The following is a 26,653-nucleotide window of genomic DNA, read 5'->3' as shown; positions in this document are numbered from 1 at the left end:
CCCACAGCCACATGGGGGGGTGCAGGCCCTGGGAGGCTGGCACCAAGGGCTGTTGTAAGAAGAGTTGGGGAGGCAGCGGGTGCTGTTGTGGGGCAGAGTGCTGGCACCGGCACGGTGGAGGGGAGCGCTGGGTGCTGGAGGGTGGCACGGTGGGCAGGGTGGAGGGGAGCGCTGGGTGCTGGAGGGTGGCACGGTGGGCAGGGTGAAGGGGAGCGCTGGGTGCTGGAGGGTGGCACGGTGGGCAGGGTGGAGGGGAGCGCTGGGTGCTGGAGGGTGGCACGGTGGGCAGGGTGAAGGGGAGCGCTGGGTGCTGGAGGGTGGCACGGTGGGCAAGGTGGAGGGGAGCGCTGGGTGCTGGAGGGTGGCACGGTGGGCAGGGTGAAGGGGAGCGCTGGGTGCTGGAGGGTGGCACGGTGGGCAGGGTGGAGGGGAGCGCTGGGTGCTGGAGGGTGCACGGTGGCAAGGTGGAGGGGAGCGCTGGGTGCTGGAGGGTGGCACGGTGGCAGGGTGAAGGGGAGCGCTGGGTGCTGGAGGGTGGCACGGTGGGCAGGGTGGAGGGGAGCGCTGGGTGCTGGAGGGTGGCACGGTGGGCAGGGTGAAGGGGAGCGCTGGTGCTGGAGGGTGGCACGGTGGGCAGGGTGAAGGGGAGCGCTGGGTGCTGGAGGGTGGCACGGTGGGCAGGGTGAAGGGGAGCGCTGGGTGCTGGAGGGTGGCACGGTGGGCAGGGTGGAGGGGAGCGCTGGGTGCTGGAGGGTGAAGGGGAGCGCTGGGTGCTGGAGGGTGGCACGGTGGGCAGGGTGGAGGGGGAGCGCTGGGTGCTGGAGGGTGGCACGGTGGGCAGGGTGAAGGGGGGAAGCGCTGGGTGCTGGAGGGTGGCACGGTGGGCAGGGTGGAGGGGAGCGCTTGGTGCTGGAGGGAGGTACGGGCCAGCGAGCGCTGAGCTGTATCTTTCCCCTGGGGCTGTCTGCTTGCAGGAGCAAAGAGAGGGTGGGGCGCTATGCAGTGGGGTGCAGGGGCCGTGGGGTGCTATGCATGGGGCGCAGGGGCCGTGGGGCGCTATGCATGGGGCGCAGGGGCCGTGGGGCGCTATGCAGTGGGGTGCAGGGGGCCGTGGGGCGCTATGCATGGGGTGCAGGGGCCGTGGGGCGCTATGCAGTGGGGCGCAGGGGCCGTGGGGCGCTATGCAGTGGGGCGCAGGGGCCGTGGGGCGCTATGCATGGGGCGCAGGGCCGTGGGGCGCTATGCAGTGGGGCGCAGGGGCCGTGGGGCGCTATGCAGCGGGGCACAGGGGCCGTGGGGCGCTATGCATGGGGCGCAGGGGCCGTGGGGCGCTATGCAGTGGGGTGCAGGGGCCGTGGGGCGCTATGCAGTGGGGCGCAGGGGCCGTGGGGCGCTATGCAGTGGGGCGCAGGGGCCGTGGGGCGCTATGCAGCGGGGCACAGGGGCCGTGGGGCGCTATGCATGGGGCGCAGGGGCCGTGGGGCGCTATGCAGTGGGGCGCAGGGCCGTGGGGCGGCAGGCGGGGGTTCCGCGGGGCAGGTCACGGGCCGGCTCCGCCTTGCTCTGGCTATTGGGCTGGCCGCGGGGCGGGGCTTGCGGGGGGCGGGCCGTGGTGCAGGCGGGGGCGGGGCTTGCGGGGGGCGGGCCGTGGTGCAGGCGGGGGCGGGGCTTGCGGGGGCAGGCTCCGCCCATTCTCCGCGCTCTCTCCGACCCCAGGTCCGGCTGCTGCGGGGGCCCCGCACGCGGGGTGCGGGCGGAACGTTTTGCAGCGCGGCGCGGCCCGGGCCGGCCATGGGGCTCGCGGCCCGGCTCGCCTCGCTGGCCCCGGCGCTCTGCGCCCTGCTGCTGCTCTCGGCCTCCCAGGAGACGGTGCCGCGGGTCAGCCTGCACTACGGTGAGTGCGGGGCCCGGGAGGGGGGGGGGAACCCGGGGGCTGCGGGGCCCGGGAGGGGGGGGGAACCCGGGGGCTGCGGGGCCCGGGAGGGGGGGGGAACCCGGGGGCTGCGGGGCCCGGGAGGGGGGGGGAACCCGGGGGCTGCGGGGCCCGGGAGGGGGGGGGAACCCGGGGGCTGCGGGGCCCGGGAGGGGGGGGGGAACCCGGGGGCTGCGGGGCCCGGGAGGGGGGGGGAACCCGGGGGCTGCGGGGCCCGGGAGGGGGGGGGAGCCCGGGGGCTGCGGGGCCCGGGGGCGGGGGGAGCCCGGGGGCTGCGGGGCCCGGGAGGGGGGGGGAGCCCGGGGGCTGCGGGGCCCGGGAGGGGGGGGGAGCCCGGGGGCTGCGGGGCCCGGGGGGGGGGGAGCCCGGGGGCTGCGGGGCCCGGGGGGGGGGGGGAACCCGGGGGCTGCGGGGCCCGGGAGGGGGAGAAGCCCGGGGGCTGCGGGGGATGCCGGGTGCCTCGGCGGGGCGAGGGGAGCAGCTGGCCGGGGCGGAGGTCGCTGGCGCTAGGGATGCGGGAGCAGGCGGCTCCCCTGTCCCGAAGGCTCCTAGGTCAGTGCACAGGCGAACCGGCCCCCGCCCCCGCCGGCTCGCTTCTAGCGGTGGCCAGCGGCCTGGCTCGGGCCCAGCTCGCCCGGGTCCGGGACCTACCCCCCGGCTCTGCATTTCAAGCCTGTTAGGAGCCGGGCGCGCAGGCACCGGGTCCCGGAGCTCGGCCCCCACCCTGGGGAACCCCTTCCACTCCCGCTGCTGCCTCTGGATCAGGGCCCGCGAGGGGGGCTGGTGTTTAAACGGCCCCCTCGCAGACCAGGTCCCCTGGCACTCGGCTGCAGCAGTGCGGAGCGGGAGTGGGGGGCACTGGCTGCGGGCCCCGCCCCCGGGGACGATAGGCCAGTCGAGTAACCGATAAGACCTGGTGCGGTTACTCGACTATTCAGGTCCCCGCTGTTTGGCATCCCTGGCTGGTGCGAGGTGTGTTACACGCCCGTGCACGTGGGATCCGCAGCCTCCCCTGCCCCCCAGGTCTCAGCCGGGGGGCTCTCCAAGTGCAGCATGCCCGCCCCTCCCCGGACCCCGCCTGCAGGCACTTGGCAGACCTCTTGCCAGGGAAGCTTCTCCCCAGTGCTGGGGGGCAGGGGCCCCCCAAAGCTTGCAGCAGGGACAGACGCCAGGCTCCTGGGTGGGGTGTGAGCCTGGGGAAGCAGGCCCTGCTCCCTTCCATGCTGGGGGCTGCTGGCTGCACGGGCAGGGTGGCTCGGGGCAGCCGATGGGACTTGCGGCCGGCCTGTGGCTGAGGCAGGAGCGGGCACTCCGGGGGGGAGAGGCGTGGCAGCGGGCCGGGTCTCTGGCCCCAAGCCCCCTTGACTGCACCGTGTGGCCCAGAGCCCTGGGCTGGAGACGTGGGGAGTTGTGTGGAATTCTGCTGGCGGTGGCAAGGGGCAGAGCAGAGAGGTGACCCCCATGCTGTGGGAGGTACTGAGCCGGCCCAGCCTCGGCCTGGCTGGCAGAGGGATTGGACTGGCACTGCTTCTGGGACTGTCCTCGCTGCCCCTTGGGGCTGTTGCCCTGCCGGGAGTGGGCACCTGCAAAGGGCCGTGCCCCTGCCTGGTGGCAGCATGCAAAGCGTCCTGCCGTCACCCCCAGCCATGGGCATGGCTTCCAGGCCCCTCGGCTGGCCCCTGGGATGGGGTTATTGGCTAGGGCCTGTGCACGCCGTCCGGCCCCGTCTCCAGTGAGGTGGGGGGAGTTGCAGGGTCTCAGCCTAGGTGTCCTGCTGGTGGCTGATTCCTGGGGCTGCAGGAAAGCCGTGCGCTGGAGACGGACCTGGCCACGGGCTCCGTGTGGGAGCAAGCGCTGCTGCGGGATGGCCGTCCTCGGGGCGCTGCGACCCTCCGGCTCCCCGGGGGCTGGGCAGCATCTGGGATGTGGGGCTGCCCGGGGGGGAGGTGCCTGCTGCTCTGGCTGGGCCCAGAGGGAGGAAGGAGGTGGCTGGGCTTGGTCAGCCGTGTGCAAGGGGCCGGGCAGGGGCGCTGTGGCTGCATGAGGCCGGAGCTGGAGGGTGCGAGCGAAGCAGCCGGCAGGGACTGCGGTGGGGCCTTGGGCCGCGGGTGGCGGGCTGGGCCACGGCGTGAGCCGCCTGGTGCTGGCTGCTGAGCCCGGGGAGGAAGCGCCTTTGCCCGGCGCTGAGCTCCCTGTGGCGGGCACCCCAGGGACAGCGAGTGGCTCAGCTTCCCTGCCTGGCTGGGGAGACTCCGGGCGAGTCTGGCCCTGCTCCCGAGGGCGGGAGGTGGGTGGCGCTTGCCGGCGTCCCGGGGCCAGGTGCTGGCTTCTGCAACCTGCAGCCTACGTTCTCCCGGTGTCGAAACGCCTCGTGACTCCTGGCTAGGTGCTGAGGCTGCAGAACGCCCGCGCCCCGCCTAGCCCCGCAAGCCAGAGCACGTCTGCCAGAGGCTCCCGGCCCCACGGCGGAGGCAGCCAGCGCAGGCTCCTGGTGTGTGCTGGCCTGGGCAGCAGGGCCAGGCTGGGGGTGGTGAAAGAGCCAGGAGGCAGAGCTGTGCCCGGGCCAGGCTGCCCAGCCAGCAGGCACCGTGCCCAGCATGGGGGCTGCCCAGAGGCCAGGCTGGGGAAGGCGGGGCTGCAGCATGTCCTGGGAGGGGAGGTGCTGGTGGGGGAGAGGGCAGCGGCTCTGAGGGGGAAGGGGGAGGTGCCGCTTGGCGGAGTCCTGCCCGCCTTTGTTGCTGGGAGCCGAGGCTCCTTGCCAGGGTGCTGCACAGGGATCCCTGCCTCTCCCGGGGTGAGGCTCTGTCCCCCTCCCCCACGGCTCTGTTCCTCCTGTGTGTCTGGCCCCTGGCAGCCTGCCCTCTGTGCGAGGCCCTGGCAGAGCTCAGCTGCTGGGCACGGTCGGAGCAGGGCGCAGGGTTTGCCCAGGGACCGGGACTGGCCCCTCAGTCTCCCCCACCCAGTTACCGACTGGGGGGGGCTGGGCCCCGCTGTGGGGAGGGTGCCGGGCGGACACACGGGATGGCTCCGGTTGCCCCGTGGGACCAGTCTGCAGCCTGTCCCTGGGCCCAGTAAGGCCCCAACCTGCCGCTGCGGATCTTCCTTGTGCTCCGCTGCAGCCGGCCCTGGGGCCCCCACCCTGCCCGGGAAGGGGCGAGAGAGGGGTGTTCCCTGCAGATTCCCGCTGGGCGCCCTGGCCACATGCTTCCGGGGGCTCGGTGCCCGGGGCAGGCGTAGTGCGCGGGAGCCCAGATGCCCTGGGCGGGACAGGCTCCGTGTGCCCCGCCCTGCCGCGGGCCCACCCGGGTCCATGGGCCCCCTCTCTGCCCCTGTGGGTGTGGCAGGCCTGCGGGGCGGGGTGAGCCAGGGCGTGCCGTGCTCAGTCACCTCCAGCCGGTTTGCCTGGAAGCGGCCGGTCCTGTCCCAACACGCCCGTTGGCACCACGCAGCCTCCCGTTTGCTGCCGGCCAGGCTCCAACACGGCTGGGACTGGGCTACCCCGAGCGCCCGCCCTGGCCCTGCTGGGGGCTGCTTGGTTCTCCTGGCCTAGGGCCCCGGCGGGACGTCCCGGAAGCCTGGCAGCTGCTGTGGAGGGAGGCAGCCGAAGCAGGACCCCATGGGGCTGGGCTGGGGCTCGGTGCCCTGGTCCCTGAGTGGGCATTGGGGCTCCTGCTAGCAGGGCATGCCCTGCCGGGGGCGGGCAGGCAGCAGCTGCTCGTGGGGCAAGCACAGCCCAAGGCAGCCTGGCTGTGGGCAGGGCTGGCCAGCTGTGTGTGTGGGAGGGGGGCCCAGTCGCTGCCAGCTGGGTGAGCCTGTTCCCAGTGGCTGCTGGCCCTGCCGCGGGCTTGGCTCCACAGCGCTCGCAGCTCATTGTGCTGGGGCAGGCGGGACCCTAGCGACAGGGAGTTTGGGGGCCGACACCGCTCCCTGGGGGGTCCTAGCCTCAGGGAAGGGGGGGCCCTAGCTGCTGGCTGGGGGGTGGCACTGCTCCCTGGGGGGTCCTAGCCCTGGGGGAGCCCCAGCGGCAGGCTGGCCAGGGGGGTGGCACCTAGCTCCCTGGGGGGGTCCTAGCCTCAGGGAAGGGGGGGCCCTGGCTGGGGGGTGGCACTGCTCCCTGGGGGGTCCTAGCCCTGGGGGAGCCCCAGCGGCAGGCTGGCCAGGGGGTGGCACCTAGCTCCCTGGGGGGGTCCTAGCCTCAGGGAAGGGGGGGCCCTGGCTGGGGGGTGGCACTGCTCCCTGGGGGGTCCTAGCCCTGGGGGAGCCCCAGCGGCAGGCTGGCCAGGGGGTGGCACCTAGCTCCCTGGGGGGGTCCTAGCCTCAGGGAAGGGGGGGCCCTAGCTGCTGGCTGGGGGGTGGCACTGCTCCCTGGGGGGTCCTAGCCCTGGGGGAGCCCCAGCGGCAGGCTGGCCAGGGGGTGGCACCTAGCTCCCTGGGGGGGTCCTAGCCTCAGGGAAGGGGGGGCCCTAGCTGCTGGCTGGGGGGTGGCACTGCTCCCTGGGGGGTCCTAGCCCTGGGGGAGCCCCAGCGGCAGGCTGGCCAGGGGGTGGCACCTAGCTCCCTGGGGGGTCCTAGCCTCAGGGAAGGGGGGGCCCTAGCTGCTGGCTGGGGGGTGGCACTGCTCCCTGGGGGGTCCTAGCCCTGGGGGAGCCCCAGCGGCAGGCTGGCCAGGGGGTGGCACCTAGCTCCCTGGGGGGTCCTAGCCTCAGGGAAGGGGGGGCCCTGGCTGGGGGGTGGCACTGCTCCCTGGGGGGTCCTAGCCCTGGGGGAGCCCCAGCGGCAGGCTGGCCAGGGGGTGGCACCTAGCTCCCTGGGGGGGTCCTAGCCTCAGGGAAGGGGGGGCCCTAGCTGCTGGCTGGGGGGTGGCACTGCTCCCTGGGGGGTCCTAGCCCTGGGGGAGCCCCAGCGGCAGGCTGGCCAGGGGGTGGCACCTAGCTCCCTGGGGGGTCCTAGCCCCGGGGCAGGGGTGCCAGGCACAGAGGCTGGGAGGCAGCAGCAGAGCGATGGGACCCAGGCCTCCTGCTCTGTCTGCTCGCGGCACGTGGTGTCCCCCGTGGGGAGCGGGGCAGGCAGCCGTCGCTCGCCCAGCCCTGCCTGCAGATAGAGCGGGGCCTGGGATGGGCACACGCAGGAGCTGGAGGGGGCCCTGCCCGGCTGCAGGGCGGGGAGGCGGGAGGCTGGGCCTGCGTCACAGCCCGGGCAGGGGAGAGGAAGCGCTTCCGGAGGCAAGCCCAGCCAGGCAGGTAACCTCAGCTGCTTGCAGTGAGTCAGCCCTCGCTGCCCCCCTGGCGGGCAGGCCCAGGCCAAGAACTTCCTGTGGGACCAAGACACCTGGGCCAGCCCTGCCAGGGTGTTCCGGGCCGGACCAGCCCTCTCTCCGGCACCGCCCGGCCCGTCACTGCACAGGCCGGACCCTGCGCAAGCCGGGGCCGTGGGCACCGTAGGGCAGGCGGGAGGCAGGCGGGGTTCTGGTTCTGGTTCTGGCCAGGCCAGGTGCTCTCGGGCGGAGCCGCCTTTGCCAGCGTGAGTTCTCGCCCGGTGCCGGGGTGAGCGTGTCACGGCCATGGGCTGCGCCTGGGCCCCTGCCCAACGCGGGGGAGCAAGAACCTCGCTCAGCCTGTCCCCTGGCAGTGCCGCCTGGGCGTGTTGGGGGCGCCGGGCACCGGGCAGGGCTCCCACGAGCGGAGCCTGGCTCCGAGGGGCGGCTCCCAAGTCACCCTGCAGCCCGCCCGCTTTGTGCCCAGGGAGTCCGGGCGCTGTGGCCTGGCGGGTGGTGTCTCCTCTCTGCGCTGACTGGCCTGTCCACACAGGCGGCTGCTGCTCCGCCTGTAGGGCCGATTGAAATACTCCCCCTGAGAGCCTGAGCTAGGGCTCCGCGGGGCCAGAGATCACCCTGCCCCGGCCCTTGGGCTCTGTGGGGCTCCGCGGGGCCCCGGAGCGGCCCCTCCCCCGACGCTGGGGCTCCGCGGGGCCAGAGATCACCCTGCCCCGGCCCTTGGGCTCTGTGGGGCTCCGCGGGGCCCCGGAGCGGCCCCTCCCCCGACGCTGGGGCTCCGCGGGGCCAGAGATCACCCTGCCCCGGCCCTTGGGCTCTGTGGGGCTCCGCGGGGCCCCGGAGCGGCCCCTCCCCCGATGCTGGGGCTCCGCGGGGCCCCGGAGCGGCCCCTCCCCCGATGCTGGGGCTCCGCGGGGCCCCGGAGCAGCCCCTCCCCCAACGCTGGGGCTCCGCGGGGCCCCGGAGCGGCCCCTCCCCTGATGCTGGGGGCTCTGTGGGGCACCGGGTCTGCCCTGGCACTCAGCTGGCAGCATGCCGGATTGCTCAGCCCGTCCCTGGCAGGAGGGACCAAGTGTCCAGGGTGTGCCCGGGGCGGGGCTGTTTTGGGGGTGTCTGAGGCAGGGAGTTGGTCTGACGAGCGTTTTGTGCTGCAGGCCCTGGGCGGAGGCTCCCCAGGTTTGGCCCGGGGTCAGTGTCGGGCCCTGTGGCGGTGGGGAGCTGGGAACTGGGGGCTGCCCCGTGGTGGTGGAGGGAGGTGCTGGAGGCCAGGGGCTGCCCCGTGGCGGTGCAGGGAGGTGCTGGAGGCCAGGGGCTGCCCCGTCGGGGAGGGGCGGTGGAGGGAGGTGCTGGAGGCCAGGGGCTGCCCCATGGCGGTGGAGGGAGGTGCTGGAGGCCAGGGGCTGCCCCACGGTGGTGGAGGGAGGTGCTGGAGGCCAGGGGCTGCCCGGTGGCACTGGGGTGCCCAGCGACGTGGCTGCCTGGTCCCATGGGGCCTGTGGGGCCTCAGGGCGGTGCGCCGGGTGGTGCTGGCGGAGGGAGATGTGGGGAAGGTGGCCTGGCAGCCTCAGAGCAGCACTCCCAGCTGCCTGCTCCCTGCCCGCCAGGCCCCCTCGTCCCCCTATGTGCGGGGGCAGCAAATCAGGCTTGTGCCGGGATATGCTGGGGCAGCTCGGAGCTCGCAGCAGAGAGGCTGAGCCGGCCCGGCGCCCCGCCACTGACCCTGCTGTCCTGCCAGTCCATGCCCCGCTCTCGGCCCCTGGGCAAACGGACACGACCCGTCGCCCCCGGGCATGGCCAGCCCCGCTTTCAGCCCTGTAGCTCCAGCGGGAGGCTCTCCAGGTCGGCTCCCCTGGGGCCGGGCAGGTTCGGACTAGGGGTGTGACAGGGTGGTCAATTAGCCCATTAACCAGCCAAAGCGCCTAGGTCGGTGCTACGGACGACAGGCGTTTCCCCCACCCCCTGCCATAAATGTGTAGCAGGCTGGCCAGCAGCCCGGCCAGTTACGGCTCAGGCTGGGTCCAGGGGCTCAGACCCCCCCTCCACCCCCTCGCCAGACGGGCTCCCCGGGGATTCCAGACTGGTCGATTACCCGAAAAGAATTCGTGAGCTTAATCGACTATTCAGTTAGCCGAGATTTAACATCCCTAGCTTGGACCCCAGCCTGTATGGGGAGGGGCGCAGGCAGAGCTGGGGGGGCAGGGCTGTGGGGCAGAGGTGAGGGGAACCAGCAGGGCAGGGCTGGAGTGTGCAGGGCTCGGCCATGAGGGGCTGTGAGGGGGCCGGCGGGGCTGGGCTGTGAGGGGGCCGGCGGGGCTGGGCTGTGAGGGGGCTGTGAGGGGGCCGGCGGGGCTGGGCTGTGAGGGGGCCGAGGGGGCCGGCGGGGCTGGGCTGTGAGGGGGCCGGCGGGGCTGGGCTGTGAGGGGGCCGGCGGGGCTGGGCAGTGAGGGGGCCGGCGGGGCTGGGCAGTGAGGGGGCCGGCGGGGCTGGCAGTGAGGGGCCGGCGGGGCTGGGCTGTGAGGGGGCCGGCGGGGCTGGGCTGTGAGGGGGCTGAAGGGGCCGGCGGGGCTGGGCTGTGAGGGGGCCGGCGGGGCTGGGCTGTGAGGGGGCCGGCGGGGCTGGGCTGTGAGGGGGCCGAGGGGGCCGGCTGGGCTGGGCTGTGAGGGGGCCGGCGGGGCTGGGCTGTGAGGAGGCCGAGGGGGCCGGCTGGGCTGGGCTGTGAGGGGGCCGAGGGGGCCGGCGGGGCTGGGCTGTGAGGGGGCCGAGGGGGCCGGCGGGGCTGGGCTGTGAGGGGCCCGAGGGCACCGGCGGGGCTGGGCTGTGAGGGGGGCCGAGGGCGCCGGTGGGGCTGGGCTGTGAGGGGGCCGAGGGGGCCGTCAAGGCTGGGCTGAGCCTGGATTTCATGAGCACCAACACTTCCTTGCTGGGGAGCAGCGGGCGGTGGGTTCTGGGACGCTGGGGGCTCCCTGGGGCCGTGGCTGGGGAGCAGCGGGCGGTGGGGTTCTGGGACGCTGGGGGGCTCCCTGGGGCCGTGGCTGGGGAGCAGCGGGCGGTGGGTTCTGGGACGCTGGGGGCTCCCTGGGGCCGTGGCTGGGGAGCAGCGGGCGGTGGGTTCTGGGACGCTGGGGGCTCCCTGGGCCGTGGCTGGGGAGCAGGCCCAAGCCGGGAGCCCCGGGCGCGCTGACGGGCGTCTTGCTGGCTCCCCAGGCTCCACCGAGAGACCCGTGTGGCGGTTTGAGGAGGACGGAGTCACCAACTACACGGCCCTGCTGCTGAGCCCGGACGGGGGCGCTTTGTACGTGGGGGCGCGCGAGCTCCTCTTCGCCCTCAACACCAGCCACTTCCAGCGCGGCCCCCAGCACCAGCGCGTGAGTCGCCCGCCTCCCACGGGAGCCCCGTGCCGGGCAGGGCAGCCAGCAGTGAGGTGGCCTCTGGGTGGGGGGTGTGACAGGCCGGGCCAGGTCTGGGCACCGCTGAGGGCTCCGCTCAGGGTGAATTGCTCAGACTCGGGGCTCCGTACAGCCCGACTGGAGACCTTCCAACAGGCCACACCGAGCGCTTCAGCTGCCAATCGGCCAGAAGCCTCATGAGCAACACCCCAGCCCTCCCTGTGCCCCAAAGAGCCCTGGGCCTGCCCACAGGTGAGGGGTTATAGGACCATCTCACCTACCCCGAACGGGTTCTTCCAGTCCCAAGAACCAGCCACAGAACCCAGGTCAATTTACCCTCTGGATCTCACCCACAAGGTCACGCTGGGCCGATCCTTTAGCATCTAACATCTCAAGGTTTATCACTGAAAGAAAGCAAAGCCTGAGAGTGAGGTTAAGGAGAATACGTTACATGCATCGAATCCCCAGTTCTCGACGCAGGCTCTCAGCAGAGATGTTAAACTGCTGGCTTAAAAGTCTCTGGTTACATCCTATGTCCGGAGGGGTCCACGGTTGTTCCCGGCTCGGGGTTCCCTGCAAGTCTGCATCTGGGATCAGGAGCTAAACTGAAGACAAGATGGAGGGTCCCACATGGCACTTGTATACCCCCTCTGGCAGCTGCTTGGCTGCAGCAGGTCACCTGGCCAGCGGCCTCTCCTGAGTCCCCTGCTGGTAGCCCCTAGGTATCAGTCACGTGCCTGAGGTGCATATTGGCACCTAGAGAGTCCTTGTCTCCTCGCTAATTAGCATAGTCACCGGCTGAGCTTTCCTTGCCCTTTGCTCAGCCACAGAGACTTTTCCAGCCTCCGCACAGAGTCCGTGTTTCTAGCCACACACAGACGCCGCCCCCGTTACCGACGCCGCCCCCGTTACCGACGCCGCCCCCGTTACCGACGCCGCCCCCGTTACCGACGCCGCCCCCGTTACCGACGCCGCCCCGACACTGCCCCCGTTACCGACGCCGCCCCCGTTACCGACACCGACGCCGCCCCCGTTACCGACACTGCCCCCGTTATGCACACTGCCACCGACACTGCCCCCGTTACCGACACTGCCCCCGTTACCGACACCGACACTGCCCCCGTTACCGACACCGACTCTGCCCCCGTTACCGACACCGCCCCGACTCTGCCCCCGTTACCGACACTGACACTGCCCCCGTTACCGACACCGACACTGACACCGACACTGCCCCCATTACCGACACCGACACTGCCCCGTTACCGACACCGACACTGCCCCGTTACCGACACCGCCCCCGTTACCGACACGACACTGCCCCTGTTACCGACACTGCCCCGACACTGCCCCCGTTACCAACTCTGCCCCGACACCGCCCCCGTTACCGACACCGCCCCTGTTACCGCCCCCGTTACCGACACCGCCCCCGTTACCGACACCGCCCCCGTTACCGACACTGCCCCCATTACCAACTCTGCCCCGACACCGCCCCCGTTACCGACACCGCCCCTGTTACCGCCCCCGTTACCGACACCGCCCCCGTTACCGACACCGCCCCCGTTACTGACACTGCCCCCGTTACCGACACAGACACTGCCCCCGTTACCGACACTGCCCAGACACTGCCCCGACACTGCCCCCGTTACCGACACCGACACTGCCCCCGTTACCGACACTGCCCAGACACTGCCCCCGTTACCGACACTGCCCCCGTTACCGACACTGCCCCCGTTACACGACTATCACCTGCAGAACCAGTAGAACAGGCCGTGCCAAGCGCTGGGACCCCTCCCATGGCCCCTTGGGACAGACTTTTGGGGCAAACACCCCTCCCCCCATGGGTGCGACTGATCTTTAGTATCCAGTTACGTGGCGGGGGCAGCGCCGGGATGGGCCTGGCGCAGGGTTTCCGGAGGCTGCATGTCCCCGGAGACACAGGGCAGCGAGCCGGGGCGGGGGAGCTGCAGAGGCAGGGTGCCAGCCTCCACCTGTCCCACGCCTGGCTGGCTCCACCTGTCCCCGGCGGGCACTGAGACTCGGCCCCAGGCAGCGGGATGCTCCACAGGAGCCGGGGGCCCATCTGTCAGCAGGGAGGGGCCGTGCCAAGCGCTGGGGCTCCTGGTAACCAGCCCCTCTCCACAGCTGCCCTGGAGCGCGGACAAGGAGAGGAAGAAGCAATGCGCGTTCAAGGGCAAGGACCCCCAGGTGAGTGCCAGCGTGGACCCCACCTCTCTGGCTGAGCCTCTGGGCATGGCGCACGCCCCCAAGCAGGCCCCGGCCCCATGCCCAGCCGGCCAAGTCGGACAGGGCCTGCAGCCAGCCCGTGGCATTGTACTGCTGCTGGGGTCCCTTTGGGGCACTATGGGGTGGGGACCTGTGGGGGGCTCTCCCTGCACTCAGCGCTGGCCCGGGGGCACTGTGGGGTGGGGTGGGGTGGAGTGGGGGCCTGTGGGGGGCTCTCCCTGCACTCAGCGCTGGCCCGGGGGCGCTGTGGGGTGGAGTGGGGCCTGTGGGGGGCTCTCCCTGCACTCAGCGCTGGCCCATGGCCCCCGGGGGCGCTGTGGGGTGGAGTGGGGGCCTGTGGGGGGCTCTCCCTGCACTCAGCGCTGGCCCGGGGGCGCTGTGGGGTGGAGTGGGGGCCTGTGGGGGGCTCTCCCTGCACTCAGCGCTGGCCCGTGGCCCCCGGGGGCGCTGTGGGGTGGAGTGGGGGCCTGTGGGGGGCTCTCCCTGCACTCAGCGCTGGCCCGTGGCCCCCGGGGGTGCTGTGGGGTGGAGTGGGGGCCTGTGGGGGGCTCTCCCTGCACTCAGCGCTGGCCCGTGGCCCCCGGGGGCGCTGTGGGGTGGAGTGGGGGCCTGTGGGGGGCTCTCCCTGCACTCAGCGCTGGCCCGTGGCCCCCGGGGGCGCTGTGGGGTGGAGTGGGGGCCTGTGGGGGGCTCTCCCGGCACTCAGCGCTGGCCCGTGGCCCCCGGGGGCGCTGTGGGGTGGAGTGGGGGCCTGTGGGGGGCTCTCCCGGCACTCAGCGCTGGCCCGGGGGCACTGTGGGGCGCTGTGGGGTGGAGTGGGGGCCTGTGGGGGGCTCTCCCTGCACTCAGCGCTGGCCCGGGGGCGCGGTGGGGTGGGGTGGGGTGGAGTGGGGGCTTGTGGGGGCTCTCCCTGCACTCAGCGCTGGCCCGTGGCCCCCGGGGCACTGTGGGGTGGAGTGGGGGCCTGTGGGGGGCTCTTCCTGCACTCAGCGCTGGCCCGTGGCCCCCGGGGGCGCTGTGGGGTGGAGTGGGGACCTGTGGGGGGCTCTCCCTGCACTCAGCGCTGGCCCGTGGCCCCCGGGGGCGCTGTGGGGTGGAGTGGGGGCTTGTGGGGGGCTCTCCCTGCACTCAGCGCTGGCCCGGGGGCGCTGTGGGGTGGGGTGGGGGGAAAGGGGCCTCGGGCGGACTGGGCAGGTTCCTCTCGCCTTCCCTTGCAGAGGGACTGTCACAACTACATCAAGATCCTGCTGCAGTTCAACAGCAGCCACCTGTACGCCTGCGGGACCGGCGCCTTCAGCCCCGTCTGCACCTACCTCGTGAGCGCCAGCCGCCCCCTCCGCCGCCCGGCCGCCCGGCCTTCCTTCCCCACAGCGCTCACGACCCTGTGCTGTGCCCATCCCAGGCCGGCAGCGCCTGGCGCCTGAGGTCCCAGAGCCGGACCCGCGCTTCCCCCAGCTCCCCAGCGGGGACACAGGGCCTGGGGTGTCACGGGGCAGGTGCACATCAGTGACCTGGCGAGTGAAACACCCACAGGTGTCGAGAGGGCAGGACACGCCTGACCTGCCTCCCCTCTTGCCCCCGCCTGCCTTGCCCCGGGCTCCCCCGCCCCGCCCCGCCTGCCTTCCCCCGGGCTCCCCCTTCCCCCGGGCTCCCCCTCCCCCCGGGCTCCCCCTTCCGCCCCGCCTGCCTCCCCCGGGCTCCCCCTTCCCCCGGGCTCCCCCTTCCCGCCCCGCCTGCCTTCCCCCGGGCTCCCCCTTCCCCCGGGCTCCCCCTTCCCGCCCCGCCTGCCTTCCCCCGGGCTCCCCCTTCCCCCGGGCTCCCCCGCCCCGCCCTGCCCGCCTTGCCCCGGGCTCCTCCCTGCCGCCTGCGTGCCCCGGGCTCCCCCGCGGCCTGACCCGTCCCGCTCACAGCATCCTCTCCCCTTTGCAGCCTGTGCAGAACTTGGGCCTGGCGCGGGACCTGCTGCTGGAGGACGGGAAAGGTCGCTGCCCTTTCGACCCCGAATACCAGTCCACTGCCATCCTGGTCGGTAAGGAGGGGCCCGGGGCGGGGGTGGGGGCTGCGGGTGGCTCGAGGGACGGGTGTCCTGGCGGAGGCTGAGCGCTGCCGGGTCCCTCCGCCTGGCCATGTCGCCCCTTTGGTGGGAGGGCCTGTGGGACGCCAGCCCGCGGGCGCCCGGCTGGCACGGGGCGGGCACCCGAAGGAGGCTGTGCTGTGGGCCCAGGGCAGGGCGGAGCCGGTCCCCCCTCAGGCCAGCGGGTCTCTCCCCGGCAGACGGTGAGCTCTATGCCGGGACCATGAGCGACTTCCAGGGCAAGGAGCCAACCATCTACCGGAGCCAGGAGAGCCGCATCTCCCTCAAGACGGAGAACTCCCTCAGCTGGCTGCAAGGTGCGGGCGGCGGGGCCGGGAGCCCAGGCTGATACGGGGCAGCCCAGGGCCGAGGGGGTGTGAGCCAGGCCTGGTGGGATGGGGAGGGGCAGGCTGCTGGTCTTGCTCAGACTCTGCCTCTCCCCTGGGCTCCCTCTCTGTCGCCGCTCCCAGGAACCCCGCAGGCAAGCTGGGTTGCACTCCTGGGCCCTGGCGCTCCCCCCCAGAGGGGCTGCGTCTTGGGCCCAGGCTCCGGGGGCTGGCACTGAGGGTCTGTCTCCGGGGTGCAGACCCAGCCTTCGTGGGCTCGGCCTATCTGCGGGAGAGCCTGCCGCCCGGCAGCGCCGAGGGTGACGACGACAAGGTGTACTTCTTCTTCAGCGAGACCGCCCGGAGTTCGACTTCTTTGAGAACACCATCGTGTCGCGCATCGCCCGCGTGTGCAAGGTGGGCAGGGGCGGGGCCCGGCCTGGCTGTGGGGTGGGCTGTGGCAGGGCAGGACCAGGCCTGGCCATGGGGCAGGCGGCAGCGGGGCCTGGCCTGGCTGTGTTGGGGCAGGGGTGGGCCTGGCCTGGCTGTGGGGCGGGCGGGCGGCAGCGGGGCAGGGGCGGGCCTGGCCTGGCTGTGTTGGGACGGCGGCGGGGCAGGGGCGGGCCTGGCCTGGCTGTGTTGGGCGGCGGCGGGGCAGGGCGGGCCTGGCCTGGCCGTGGGGCGGCGGCGGGGCAGGGGCGGGCCTGGCCTGGCTGTGTTGGGACGGCGGCGGGGCAGGGGCGGGCCTGGCCTGGCTGTGTTGGGACGGCAGCGGGGCAGGGGCGGGCCTGGCCTGGCTGTGTTGGGGCGGCGGCGGGGCAGGGGCGGGCCTGGCCTGGCTGTGGGGTGGGCGGCGGCGGGGCAGGGGGCGGGCCTGGCCTGGCCGTGGGGCGGGCGGCGGTGGGGCAGGGGGCGGGCCTGGCCTGGCTGTGTTGGGGCGGCGGCGGGGCATGGGCGGGCCTGGCTGTGTTGGGGCGGCGGCGGGGCAGGGGCGGGCCTGGCCATGGGGCAGGCGGCAGCGGGGCCTGGCCTGGCTGTGTTGGGGCAGGGGTGGGCCTGGCCTGGCTGTGGGGCGGGCGGGCGGCAGCGGGGCAGGGGCGGGCCTGGCCTGGCTGTGTTGGGACGGCGGCGGGGCAGGGGCGGGCCTGGCCTGGCTGTGTTGGGGCGGCGGCGGGGCAGGGGCGGGCCTGGCCTGGCCGTGGGGCGGCGGCGGGGCAGGGGCGGGCCTGGCCTGGCTGTGTTGGGACGGCGGCGGGGCAGGGGCGGGCCTGGCCTGGCTGTGTTGGGCGGCGGCGGGGCAGGGGCGGGCCTGGCCTGGCTGTGGGGTGGGCGGCGGCGGGGCAGGGGCGGGCCTGGCCTGGCCGTGGGGCGGGCGGCGGTGGGGCAGGGGCGGGCCTGGCCTGGCTGTGTTGGGGCGGCGGCGGGGCATGGGCGGGCCTGGCTGTGTTGGGGCGGCGGCGGGGCAGGGGCGGGCCTGGCCTGGCTGTGTTGGGGCGGCGGCGGGGCAGGGGCGGGCCTGGCCTGGCTGTGTTGGGGCGGCGGCGGGGCAGGGGCGGGCCTGGCCTGGCCGTGGGGCGGGGCGGCGGCGGGGCAGGGGCGGGCCTGGCCTGGCTGTGTTGGGGCGGCGGCGGGGCAGGGGCGGGCCTGGCCTGGCCGTGGGGCGGGCAGTGGCGGGGCAGGGGCGGGCCTGCCTGGCTGTGGGGTGGGCGGCGGCGGGGCAGGGGCGGGCCTGGCCTGGCCGTGGGGCGGGCGGCGGTGGGGCAGGGGCGGGCCTGGCCTGGCTGTGTTGGGGCGGCGGCGGGGCATGGGCGGGCCTGGCTGTGTTGGGGCGGCGGCGGGGCAGGGGCGGGCCTGGCCTGGCTGTGTTGGGGCGGCGGCGGGGCAGGGGCGGGCCTGGCCTGGCTGTGTTGGGGCGGCGGCGGGGCAGGGGCGGGCCTGGCCTGGCCGTGGGGCGGGCGGCGGCGGGGCAGGGGCGGGCCTGGCCTGGCTGTGTTGGGGCGGCGGCGGGGCAGGGGCGGGCCTGGCCTGGCCGTGGGGCGGGCAGTGGCGGGGCAGGGGCGGGCCTGGCCTGGCTGTGTTGGGGCAGGGGCGGGCCTGGCCTGGCCGTGGGGCGGGCGGCGGCGGGGCAGGGGCGGGCCTGGCCTGGCTGTGTTGGGGCAGGGGCGGGCCTGGCCTGGCTGTGGGGCGGGCGGCGGCGGGGCAGGGGCGGGGCCTGGCCTGGCTGTGTTGGGGCAGGGGCGGGCCTGGCTTGGCCGTGGGGCGGGCGGCGGCGGGGCAGGGGCGGGCCTGGCCTGGCTGTGGGGCGGGCGGCAGCGGGACAGGGCCGGGCCTGGCCTGGCTGTGTTGGGGCGGCGGCGGGGAAGGGGCGGGCCTGGCCTGGCTGTGTTGGGGGCGGCGGCGGGGGAAGGGGCGGGCCTGGCCTGGCTGTGGGGCGGGCGGCGGCGGGGCAGGGGCGGGCCTGGCCTGGCTGTGTTGGGGCGGCGGCGGGGCAGGGGCGGGCCTGGCCTGGCTGTGGGGCGGGCGGCGGCGGGGCAGGGGCGGGCCTGGCCTGGCTGTGGGGCGGGCGGCGGCGGGACAGGGCCGGGCCTGGCCTGGCTGTGTTGGGGCGGCGGCGGGGAAGGGGCGGGCCTGGCCTGGCTGTGGGGCGGGCGGCGGCGGGGAAGGGGCGGGCCTGGCCTGGCTGTGTTGGGGCGGCGGCGGGGAAGGGCCGGGCCTGGCCTGGCTGTGTTGGGGGCGGCGGCGGGGCAGGGGCGGGCCTGGCCTGGCTGTGTTGGGGCGGCGGCGGGGCAGGGGCGGGCCTGGCCTGGCTGTGTTGGGGCGGTGGCGGGGCAGGGCCGGGCCTGGCCTGGCTGTGTTGGGGCGGCGGCGGGGAAGGGGCGGGCCTGGCCTGGCTGTGTTGGGGCGGTGGCGGGGCAGGGGCGGGCCTGGCCTGGCTGTGGGGCGGGCGGCGGCGGGGCAGGGGCGGGCCTGGCCTGGCTGTGGGGCGGGCGGCGGCGGGGCAGGGGCGTGTTGGCCAGCGGAGGTGGGGCAGGCAGTAAGGACAGCGGCTTTCTCATTCCCAGAAGTGCTCCACCCCCGCTCTGCCCCACGTGTCTCCACCCCGGCCCCCTAGTGCACACTGCGGAGCAGTTGAGTGGTGGGGGGAGGAGCTTTAGCACCTGTGTGCTGGGGGGTCACTTGGCAGGATCTGGTGGGGGGAGGAGCTTTAGCACCTGTGTGCTGGGGGGTCACTTGGCAGGATCAGTGGTCTGTGCGTGCGGGGCGGGGGAGGGGAGTGGTCGCACGTGCAGACTGACGCACGTGGAGGCACAGGTGTGCGAGGGGAGGTTGTGCGTTTCCCTGCTCGCTGCAGGGCTTGTCGCGCCCCCGCTGCCCGTAGCTGGCTGGTGACGCTCGCGCTCTCCCCGCGGCAGGGGGACCTGGGGGGGGAGCGGGTGCTCCAGCGGAGGTGGACCACGTTCCTCAAGGCCCAGCTCTTGTGCTCGCGCCCCGACGACGGGTTCCCCTTCAACGTGCTGCAGGACGTGTTCGTGCTCACGCCGGCTGAGCAGCACTGGAGCGACACGGTCTTCTACGGCGTCTTCACCTCCCAGTGTGTGAGCGTGGGCGGGGGCCGCGGCCCTGGGGCTGCTCCAGCGAGAGTGGGCTCAGGGCCGGAGCCGGGCGGCGGGCGGGGAGGGGACGAGAACCTGGGCACTGACCCCCGATCTGGCAGGGGGCAGGCAATGGGACGCAGGACTTGTCCCGCTGGGGTGCTGGCTGCTGCCCGCTGTTCCCTCCCAGCGGTTTGCCTGGTGCAGGTGCTGTGTGTGGTGCGCGTGAGTGTGTGTGCGCGTGAGTGTGTGTGTGCGTGTGCACGTGTGAGTGTGTGTGTGCGCGTGTGCATGCGTGAGTGTGTGTGCTGTGCGCAGCGCGCGGGGGGGTTGTCCCCAGCCTGCAGATGGCCGGGGTGTCTGGGTCGTCCCAGCCCCGTGAGAGCTGCTGATCCCCCCGTGCTCTTGCGCCAGGAACAAGGGGGGCCCCAGGCAGCTCGGCAGTGTGCGCCTTCGCCATGCGGGACGTGCAGAAGGCCTTTGGCGGGCTCTACAAGGAGGTGAACCGCGAGACGCAGCAGTGGTACACGGACACCCGCCCTGTGCCAGAGCCCCGGCCCGGAGCGGTACGTGCCCCTCTCCCAGCAGGGCCCGAGCCTGCCTGCTCCGCCCAACCGCCTCCAGCGCCCCCGGCTGCTCCAGCAGGCGCTGCTGTGCCGCGGGTCTGTCCGGGAGCTGCAGGGCTGTGCTGTCCGTGTGTCTAGCTCTCCCCTTCTCCGCCCCCCAGTGCATCACCAGCCATGCGCGGCGCATGAGGATCAACTCCTCCCTGCAGATGCCGGACCGGGTGCTGAATTTTGTCAAGGACCATTTCCTGATGGACAGCGCCGTGCGGAGCGAGCCGCTGCTGCTGCAGAGCCGCGTGCGCTACCGGCAGATCTGCGTGCAGCGCGTCCAGGGCCTGCACCGCGCCTACGCCGTCCTCTTCCTGGGCACAGGTGGGTCCCCCGGCGAGGGGCGGGGCCCGGGCGGCGTTGCCAGCCCCGGCTCTGCTCAGCGCCCCGCTGTGTGTGTTGCAGACGACGGGCGCCTGCACAAGGCCGTGAGCGTCGGCCAGAAAGTGCACATCATCGAGGAGCTGCGCCTCTTCCGCGCCGGGCAGCCCGTGCTCCAGCTGCTGCTGGACCACAGCCAGGCAAGGCAGCCAGCAGGCTGAGATGGGCCCCTCTCTGCAGCCCGGGGCCCCCCGCGGCCAAGGCTCCCTCAGACTCGTTTCTCAAAGGCCCCTGGCATGGCCGGCGCCCGCGTGCCTTGCCTGACAGGCTCATCCGGGCAGCCCAGCACCCGGCGGGGCCCAGCCTCAGGGATGGGGGCCAACCCTCCCCCGCTTCCGCCCAACCAGCGAGCAGCTTGGCTCAGCCCCTCCGCCCCTGCTGAGCCCCGACAGCCGCTGCCCGGGCACCCTGCGGGGCACTGCTCCCCAGCCCCCCCGCCTGCCGTGGGCGCCAGGGGTTCCAGGAAGGGGCCTGGCACTCACCCCTCTCTCCTGCCAGGGTCTGCTGTACGCTGCCTCCTACTCGGCCGTGGCCCAGGTGCCCGTCTCCAACTGCAGCCTGTACCGGAGCTGTGGGGAGTGTGTCCTGGCTCGGGACCCCTACTGCGCCTGGAGCGGGGACGCCTGCCGCAGTCTCGCCCAGCGCCTCCTGCACACGCAGCCCCAGTAAGTGCTGGGCTCCCCCGCCCCCGACTCGGCTCCCCCGCCCCTGCACTGCTCGGCTGCCCCCCGACTCGGCTCCCCCGCCCCCGACTCGGCTCCCCCACCCCTGCACTGTTCGGCTGCCCCCCGACTCGGCTCCCCCGCCCCCGACTCGGCTCTCCCGCCCCTGCACTGCTCGGCTGCCCCCCGACTCGGCTCCCCCGCCCCTGACTCGGCTCTCCCGCCCCTGCACCGCTCGGCTCCCCCACCCCTGACTCGGCTCTCCCGCCCCTGCACCGCTCGGCTGCCCCCCGACTCGGCTCCCCCGCCCCTGCACCGCTCGGCTGCCCCCCCGACTCGGCTCTCCCGCCCCTGCACCGCTCGGCTGCCCCCCGACTCGGCTCCCCCGCCCCTGCACCGCTCGGCTGCCCCCCGACTTGGCTCCCCAGCCCCCGACTCGGCTCCCCCGCCCCTGCACCGCTCGGCTGCCCCCCGACTCGGCTCCCCCGCCCCTGCACCGCTCGGCTGCCCCCTGACTCGGCTCCCCCACCCCCTACCTCCCGACTCGGCTCCCCGGCCCCTGCACCGCTCGGCTGCCCCCTGACTCGGCTCCCCCACCCCCAGCCCCCGACTCGGCTCCCCCGCCCCTGCACCCCTCGGCTGCCCCCTGACTCGGCTCCCCCACCCCCAGCCCCCGACTCGGCTTCCCCGCCCCTGCACTGCTCGGCTGCCCCCCGACTCAGCTCCCCTGCCCCCCGACTCGGCCCCTCTGCCCCCGCACTGCTCGACCGCCCCTCGGCTCCCCTGTCCCTGCCCTGGCCAGTCTTGGTTCTGCCACACCAGGAGCTCGCACCCCTCTCGCCTGCCCCCTTCATCCCCCAGTTGGGCCCCTTGCCCGTCCCTGCAGGCCATGCTGATGGCCCGTCTCCCCGCAGAGCCTGGGCCCAGGATATCGAAGACGCTGACACGGAGAGGCTCTGCCAAGCAGGGAACGTGTCCCTGCCCATCCCCCGCCGTCACCAACCCCAGGGTAAGGAGGGCTTGGGGCAGGACCGGGGAGGGGGGGGCCCTGCTCAGAGGATTGCTGCTTGGACCCAGGGCCTGGGGCAGGGCCAGTGAGGGGGGTGTCCGGGCCGGCTCAGAGGATTGCTGCTTGGACCCAGGGCCTGGGGCAGGGCCAGTGAGGGGGGTGTCCGGGCCGGCTCAGAGGATTGCTGCTTGGACCCAGGGCCTGGGGCAGGGCCAGTGAGGGGGGTGTCCGGGCCGGCTCAGAGGATTGCTGCTTGGACCCAGGGCCTGGGGCAGGGCCAGTGAGGGGGGTGTCCGGGCTGGCTCAGAGGATTGCTGCTTGGACCCAGGGCCTGGGGCAGGGCCAGTGAGGGGGGTGTCCGGGCTGGCTCAGAGGATTGCTGCTTGGACCCAGGGCCTGGGGCAGGGCCAGTGAGGGGGGTGTCCGGGCTGGCTCAGAGGATTGCTGCTTGGACCCAGGGCCTGGGGCAGGGCCAGTGAGGGGGGTGTCCGGGCCGGCTCAGAATTGCTGCTTGGACCCAGGGCCTGGGGCAGGGCCAGTGAGGGGGGTGTCCGGGCCGGCTCAGAGGATTGCTGCTTGGACCCAGAGCCTGGGGCAGGGCCAGTGAGGGGGTGTCCGGGCCGGCTCAGGATTGCTGCTTGGACCCAGGGCCTGGGGCAGGGCCAGTGAGGGGGGTGTCCGGGCCGGCTCAGAGGATTGCTGCTTGGACCCAGGGCCTGGGGCAGGGCCAGTGAGGGGGGTGTCCGGGCCGGCTCAGGATTGCTGCTTGGACCCAGGGCCTGGGGCAGGGCCAGTGAGGGGGGTGTCCGGGCCGGCTCAGAGGATTGCTGCTTGGACCCAGGGCCTGGGGCAGGGCCAGTGAGGGGGGTGTCCGGGCCGGCTCAGAGGATTGCTGCTTGGACCCAGGGCCTGGGGCAGGGCCAGTGAGGGGGGTGTCCGGGCCGGCTCAGAGGATTGCTGCTTGGACCCAGGGCCTGGGGCAGGGCCAGTGAGGGGGGTGTCCGGGCCGGCTCAGAGGATTGCTGCTTGGACCCAGGGCCTGGGGCAGGGCCAGTGAGGGGGGTGTCCGGGCCGGCTCAGAGGATTGCTGCTTGGACCCAGGGCCTGGGGCAGGGCCAGTGAGGGGGGTGTCCGGGCCGGCTCAGGATTGCTGCTTGGACCCAGGGCCTGGGGTGCAGGAGTTGGCTCTCGGTGGGGGGGGTCTGGCTTGCACTGGCGGCTGCCCGGGGGCCCACGCTGCGGCTCTGGCTGGGGGAGGCAGAGCCCCGTGGCCCCCGCTGGCCGTGGCCGCTTCGGGGGTGGGGAGAGCCGCTCCCCCCTCCGCAGCCCTGTGCCCGCGGGCGCTCGGCCCCGTGGCTGCGGCTCTGACGGGCCGTGTGGCTTGCTCCCAGCAGAGGGAACGCCGTGCCAGCAGGTCCGGCTCCCGCCCAACGCGGTCCGGCACCTGCCCTGCCGGCTCCTGTCCAACCTGGCCTCGCGGCAGTGGGTGCACAACGGGACCCCCATCAACTCCTCCTACCTGGTGCTGCCCGACGGAGCCCTCATCCTGGTGGGGAGCCCGGAGCGCGGGGGCACCTACGAGTGCTGGTCGCTGGAGGAGGGCTTCCACAAGCTGATGGCCGGCTACTGTGTGGGGGTGGAGGAGCTCCCCCTGCTGCAGCACCCGCCCCTGGAGCCCGTGGGCAGGCCCCTGCCGGGCCAGGCCGCCATGGAGACCATCAGCACCTCGCGCAGCACCTCGGCTGCGGGCAGCGCCTCCCGCCTGGCCGCCAAGAGCTACTGGCCCGAGTTCCTGGCCATGTGCGCGCTCCTCGGGGCCGTGCTGCTGCTGCTGGCCTCCTTCGTGCTCTGCCGGCACCGGGCCGGCATGAAGGCCTTCCTCCGGCAGGGCGAGCGTGCCCGCGGCATCCACGGGAAGGCGGGGCTGCCCGCCGAGGGCCTGCCCCTGAACGGCAGCAGCCTGGCCAGCACGGCGCCCGACCACAAGGGCTACCAGACGCTGACGGACAGCGCCCTCGGCACCCCCCCGCACGAGCCCCCGGGCGCCAGCGCCGCCTTCTCCCGGTCCGAGAAGAGGCCGCTCAGCCTCCGGGAGAGCTTCGTGGAGGTCTCCCCCGCCTGCCAGAGACCCCGGGTGCGGCTGGGCTCTGAAATCCGGGACTCCGTGGTGTGAGGGGCTGGGCGGGACCTGAGCCCACGAGCCACACCAGCCGCTGCGTCGCTGAGCCTTCCCGGAGACCTGGGGCGGGGCGCACCCTCCCCCGCCCGGCTCGAACGGAGACTTGGGGTGTGGGGGGCGCACCCTCCCCCGCCCGGCTCGAACGGAGACTTGGGGTGTGGGGGGCGCACCCTCCCCCGCCCGGCTCGAATGGAGACTTGGGGTGTGGGGGGGCGCACCCTCCCCCGCCCGGCTCGAATGGAGACTTGGGGTGTGGGGGGCGCACCCTCCCCCGCCCGGCTCGAACGGAGACTTGGGGTGTGGGGGGGCGCACCCTCCCCCGCCCGGCTCGAACGGAGACTTGGGGTGTGGGGGGCGCACCCTCCCCCGCCCGGCTCGAACGGAGACTTGGGGTGTGGGGGGCGCACCCTCCCCCGCCCGGCTCGAATGGAGACTTGGGGTGTGGGGGGGCGCACCCTCCCCCGCCCGGCTCGAACGGAGACTTGGGGTGTGGGGGGGCGCACCCTCCCCCGCCCGGCTCGAACGGAGACTTGGGGTGTGGGGGGCGCACCCTCCCCCGCCCGGCTCGAACGGAGACTTGGGGTGTGGGGGGCGCACCCTCCCCCGCCCGGCTCGAACGGAGACTTGGGGTGTGGGGGGCGCACCCTCCCCCGCCCGGCTCGAACGGAGACTTGGGGTGTGGGGGGCGCACCCTCCCCCGCCCGGCTCGAACGGAGACTTGGGGTGTGGGGGGCGCACCCTCCCCCGCCCGGCTCGAACGGAGACTTGGGGTGTGGGGGGCGCGCCCTCCCCCGCCCGGCTCGAACGGAGACTTGGGGTGTGGGGGGCGCGCCCTCCCCCGCCCGGCTCGAACGGAGACTTGGGGTGTGGGGGGCGCGCCCTCCCCCGCCCGGCTCGAACGGAGACTTGGGGTGTGGGGGGCGCACCCTCCCCCGCCCGGCTCGAACGGAGACTTGGGGTGTGGGGGGGCGCGCCCTCCCCCGCCCGGCTCGAACGGAGACTTGGGGTGTGGGGGGGCGCGCCCTCCCCCGCCCGGCTCGAACGGAGACTTGGGGTGTGGGGGGGCGCGCCCTCCCCCGCCCGGCTCGAACGGAGACTTGGGGTGTGGGGGGGTGCGCCCTCCCCCGCCCGGCTCGAACGGAGACTTGGGGTGTGGGGGGGTGCACCCTCCCCCACCCGGCTCGAACGGAGACTTGGGGTGTGGGGTGGGCATGGGGGGGTCACACACCCTCCCCCACCCGGCTCGAACAGAGACTTGGGGTGTGGGGTGGGCATGGGGGGGTCACACACCCTTCCCTGCCCGGCTCTAACGGTGACTTGGGGTGTGGGGGGGCGTACCCTCCCCCGCCCGGTTCTAACAGACTTGGGGTGTGGGGGGGCGCACCCTCCCCCGCCCGGCTCGGAGACTTGGGGTGTGGGGGGGTGCACCCTCCCCCACCCGGCTCGAACGGAGACTTGGGGTGTGGGGTGGGCATGGGGGGGTCACACACCCTTCCCTGCCCGGCTCTAACGGTGAGTTGGGGTGTGGGGGGGCGTACCCTCCCCCGCCCGGTTCTAACAGACTTGGGGTGTGGGGGGATGCACCCTCCCCCGCCCGGCTCTAACGGTGACTTGGGCCTTGCCCCCTGCCCCAGCTCTAACGGTGACCCGCAGGGGTGGGGAGGGGCCCTCCTGCAGCTGGCCCGCTGGGGCACATTCTCCAGAGGGGAGCTCAGAGGGGCTTGTGCTTTCCCCAGTGCTAGGCCCTCGGGCAGCCCTGAATCGGCAGCAGGAGCCAGGCGCTGCGGGAGGGGAGGGGCAGCGGGGCCCTGGTGTGAGTTTTGTGGCCGATCCCCCTCGCTGGGCTCGGGGCCGGCTCTGCTCTGCTCTGCTCTGCTCGTGGCCTCTGGTTCTTGCCCAGCAGTGAGTGTTTTTATAAAAAGTCCCCCAGTCTCCTCGTGCGGTGTGTGCCGTCCCTGCCGCCGGGCCCTGGCACCTGCAGTCAGTCGCTCGCCACGCCCGGCTGTGCGCCTCATCACCCCTGCCCATCTGGCTGCTCTCCGGCGGGAGCGAGGCGCCTGTGGCCCCTGTCTGCCTCCAGCCTAAGCTGGAGTGCTGGGGCCTTGTGCCTCTCCCAGGCAGGGGAAGGGGTCTGGCCTTCCCTGGGCTCCTGCTGCAGGCCTGAGCTGGCTGGAGTCTCGTGGCCACCACGGTACCTCGAGCACAGAGGGTGGGTGCAGCTAGAGCAGAAGGGCCCGGGGCAGAGGGCTGCCGGGGAGGGTGCAGGAGTCATGGGTGGGGGTGGAGAGGCCCAGGGGGCTGAGGGGCGGCTGCTGCTCTTCCCCTGACTTGAAGCGAGAGGGAAATTCGCATCTGCCCTCCAGGAAGCACAAGCTGGTCTTTCCCTTGCCGCCCTGCCCAGCGGGGTCCCAGCCGCAGCCCCTCTGCTCTCCTGAAAGGGCAGAGGGAGGGAGAGGCTGGGGCAGCCCCAACAGTGGCATGCACCTCCCAGCCAGCCCCGTTCTCCCCTGAGCAGGATGGCCTGCCCCATTTTCCCAGCAGCTGGTTGAGAGCAACAGGCCTGGGCGTCCAGGCACCTCCCTGCTGGCTCAGCCCCCAGCCTGAGGGAGCTGCCCCAGTGCTCCTGGCTGCAGGGGCAGGAGCCTGTGCTGGGGAGAGGGGGGGAGGTGGTTGGGCCCCTTTCTCCCATCCCCCTGCTCCATGCTTCCTGGTGGCGCTCGGCTGTGCCTGGGCAGCCTCCCATCTGGAACCATTGCCCCAGCTCACACGCAGGTCTCTGCTCCAGGGAGGGGCCACAGCGCTGCCCGCAGAGCCCTAGGGGTCCTGGCGAAGGCGGGTGACCAGCGGACAGGCCCTCGCCGGCCCTCCCGCTCTCAGGCACTGCTGCTGGGCTGGAGGATGCCTGTTGGGCCAGCCTGCGTCCTGCACACGGCTTGGCTGGCTGGGCCAAAGTGGGAGCCGTTTGCAATGCCCGTGTGGA

The 26,653-nt window shown here is 74.0% G+C and overlaps 1 protein-coding gene across 1 annotated transcript; it reads left to right on the top strand.

Moving 5' to 3' along the window:
* Positions 1-1,671: 1,671 nt before the first annotated feature.
* On the top strand, positions 1,672-25,605 carry SEMA4B (semaphorin 4B). Its single transcript, XM_075918054.1, is given in 15 exon segments — positions 1,672-1,894; positions 10,410-10,570; positions 12,734-12,796; positions 14,053-14,151; positions 14,765-14,864; positions 15,110-15,226; positions 15,496-15,594; positions 15,597-15,652; positions 18,649-18,829; positions 19,243-19,394; positions 19,556-19,766; positions 19,848-19,963; positions 20,322-20,488; positions 21,400-21,494; positions 22,886-25,605. Coding segments are annotated over 15 exon segments (2,502 nt in total). The 5' UTR covers positions 1,672-1,791; the 3' UTR covers positions 23,668-25,605.
* Positions 25,606-26,653: the final 1,048 nt, after the last annotated feature.

The sequence above is a fragment of the Pelodiscus sinensis genome, unplaced genomic scaffold (genome assembly GCF_049634645.1).
Source record: "Pelodiscus sinensis isolate JC-2024 unplaced genomic scaffold, ASM4963464v1 ctg130, whole genome shotgun sequence".
In the NCBI taxonomy this organism is placed as follows: Eukaryota; Metazoa; Chordata; order Testudines; family Trionychidae; genus Pelodiscus; species Pelodiscus sinensis.
This window is presented reverse-complemented; position numbering and strand designations above follow the sequence as displayed.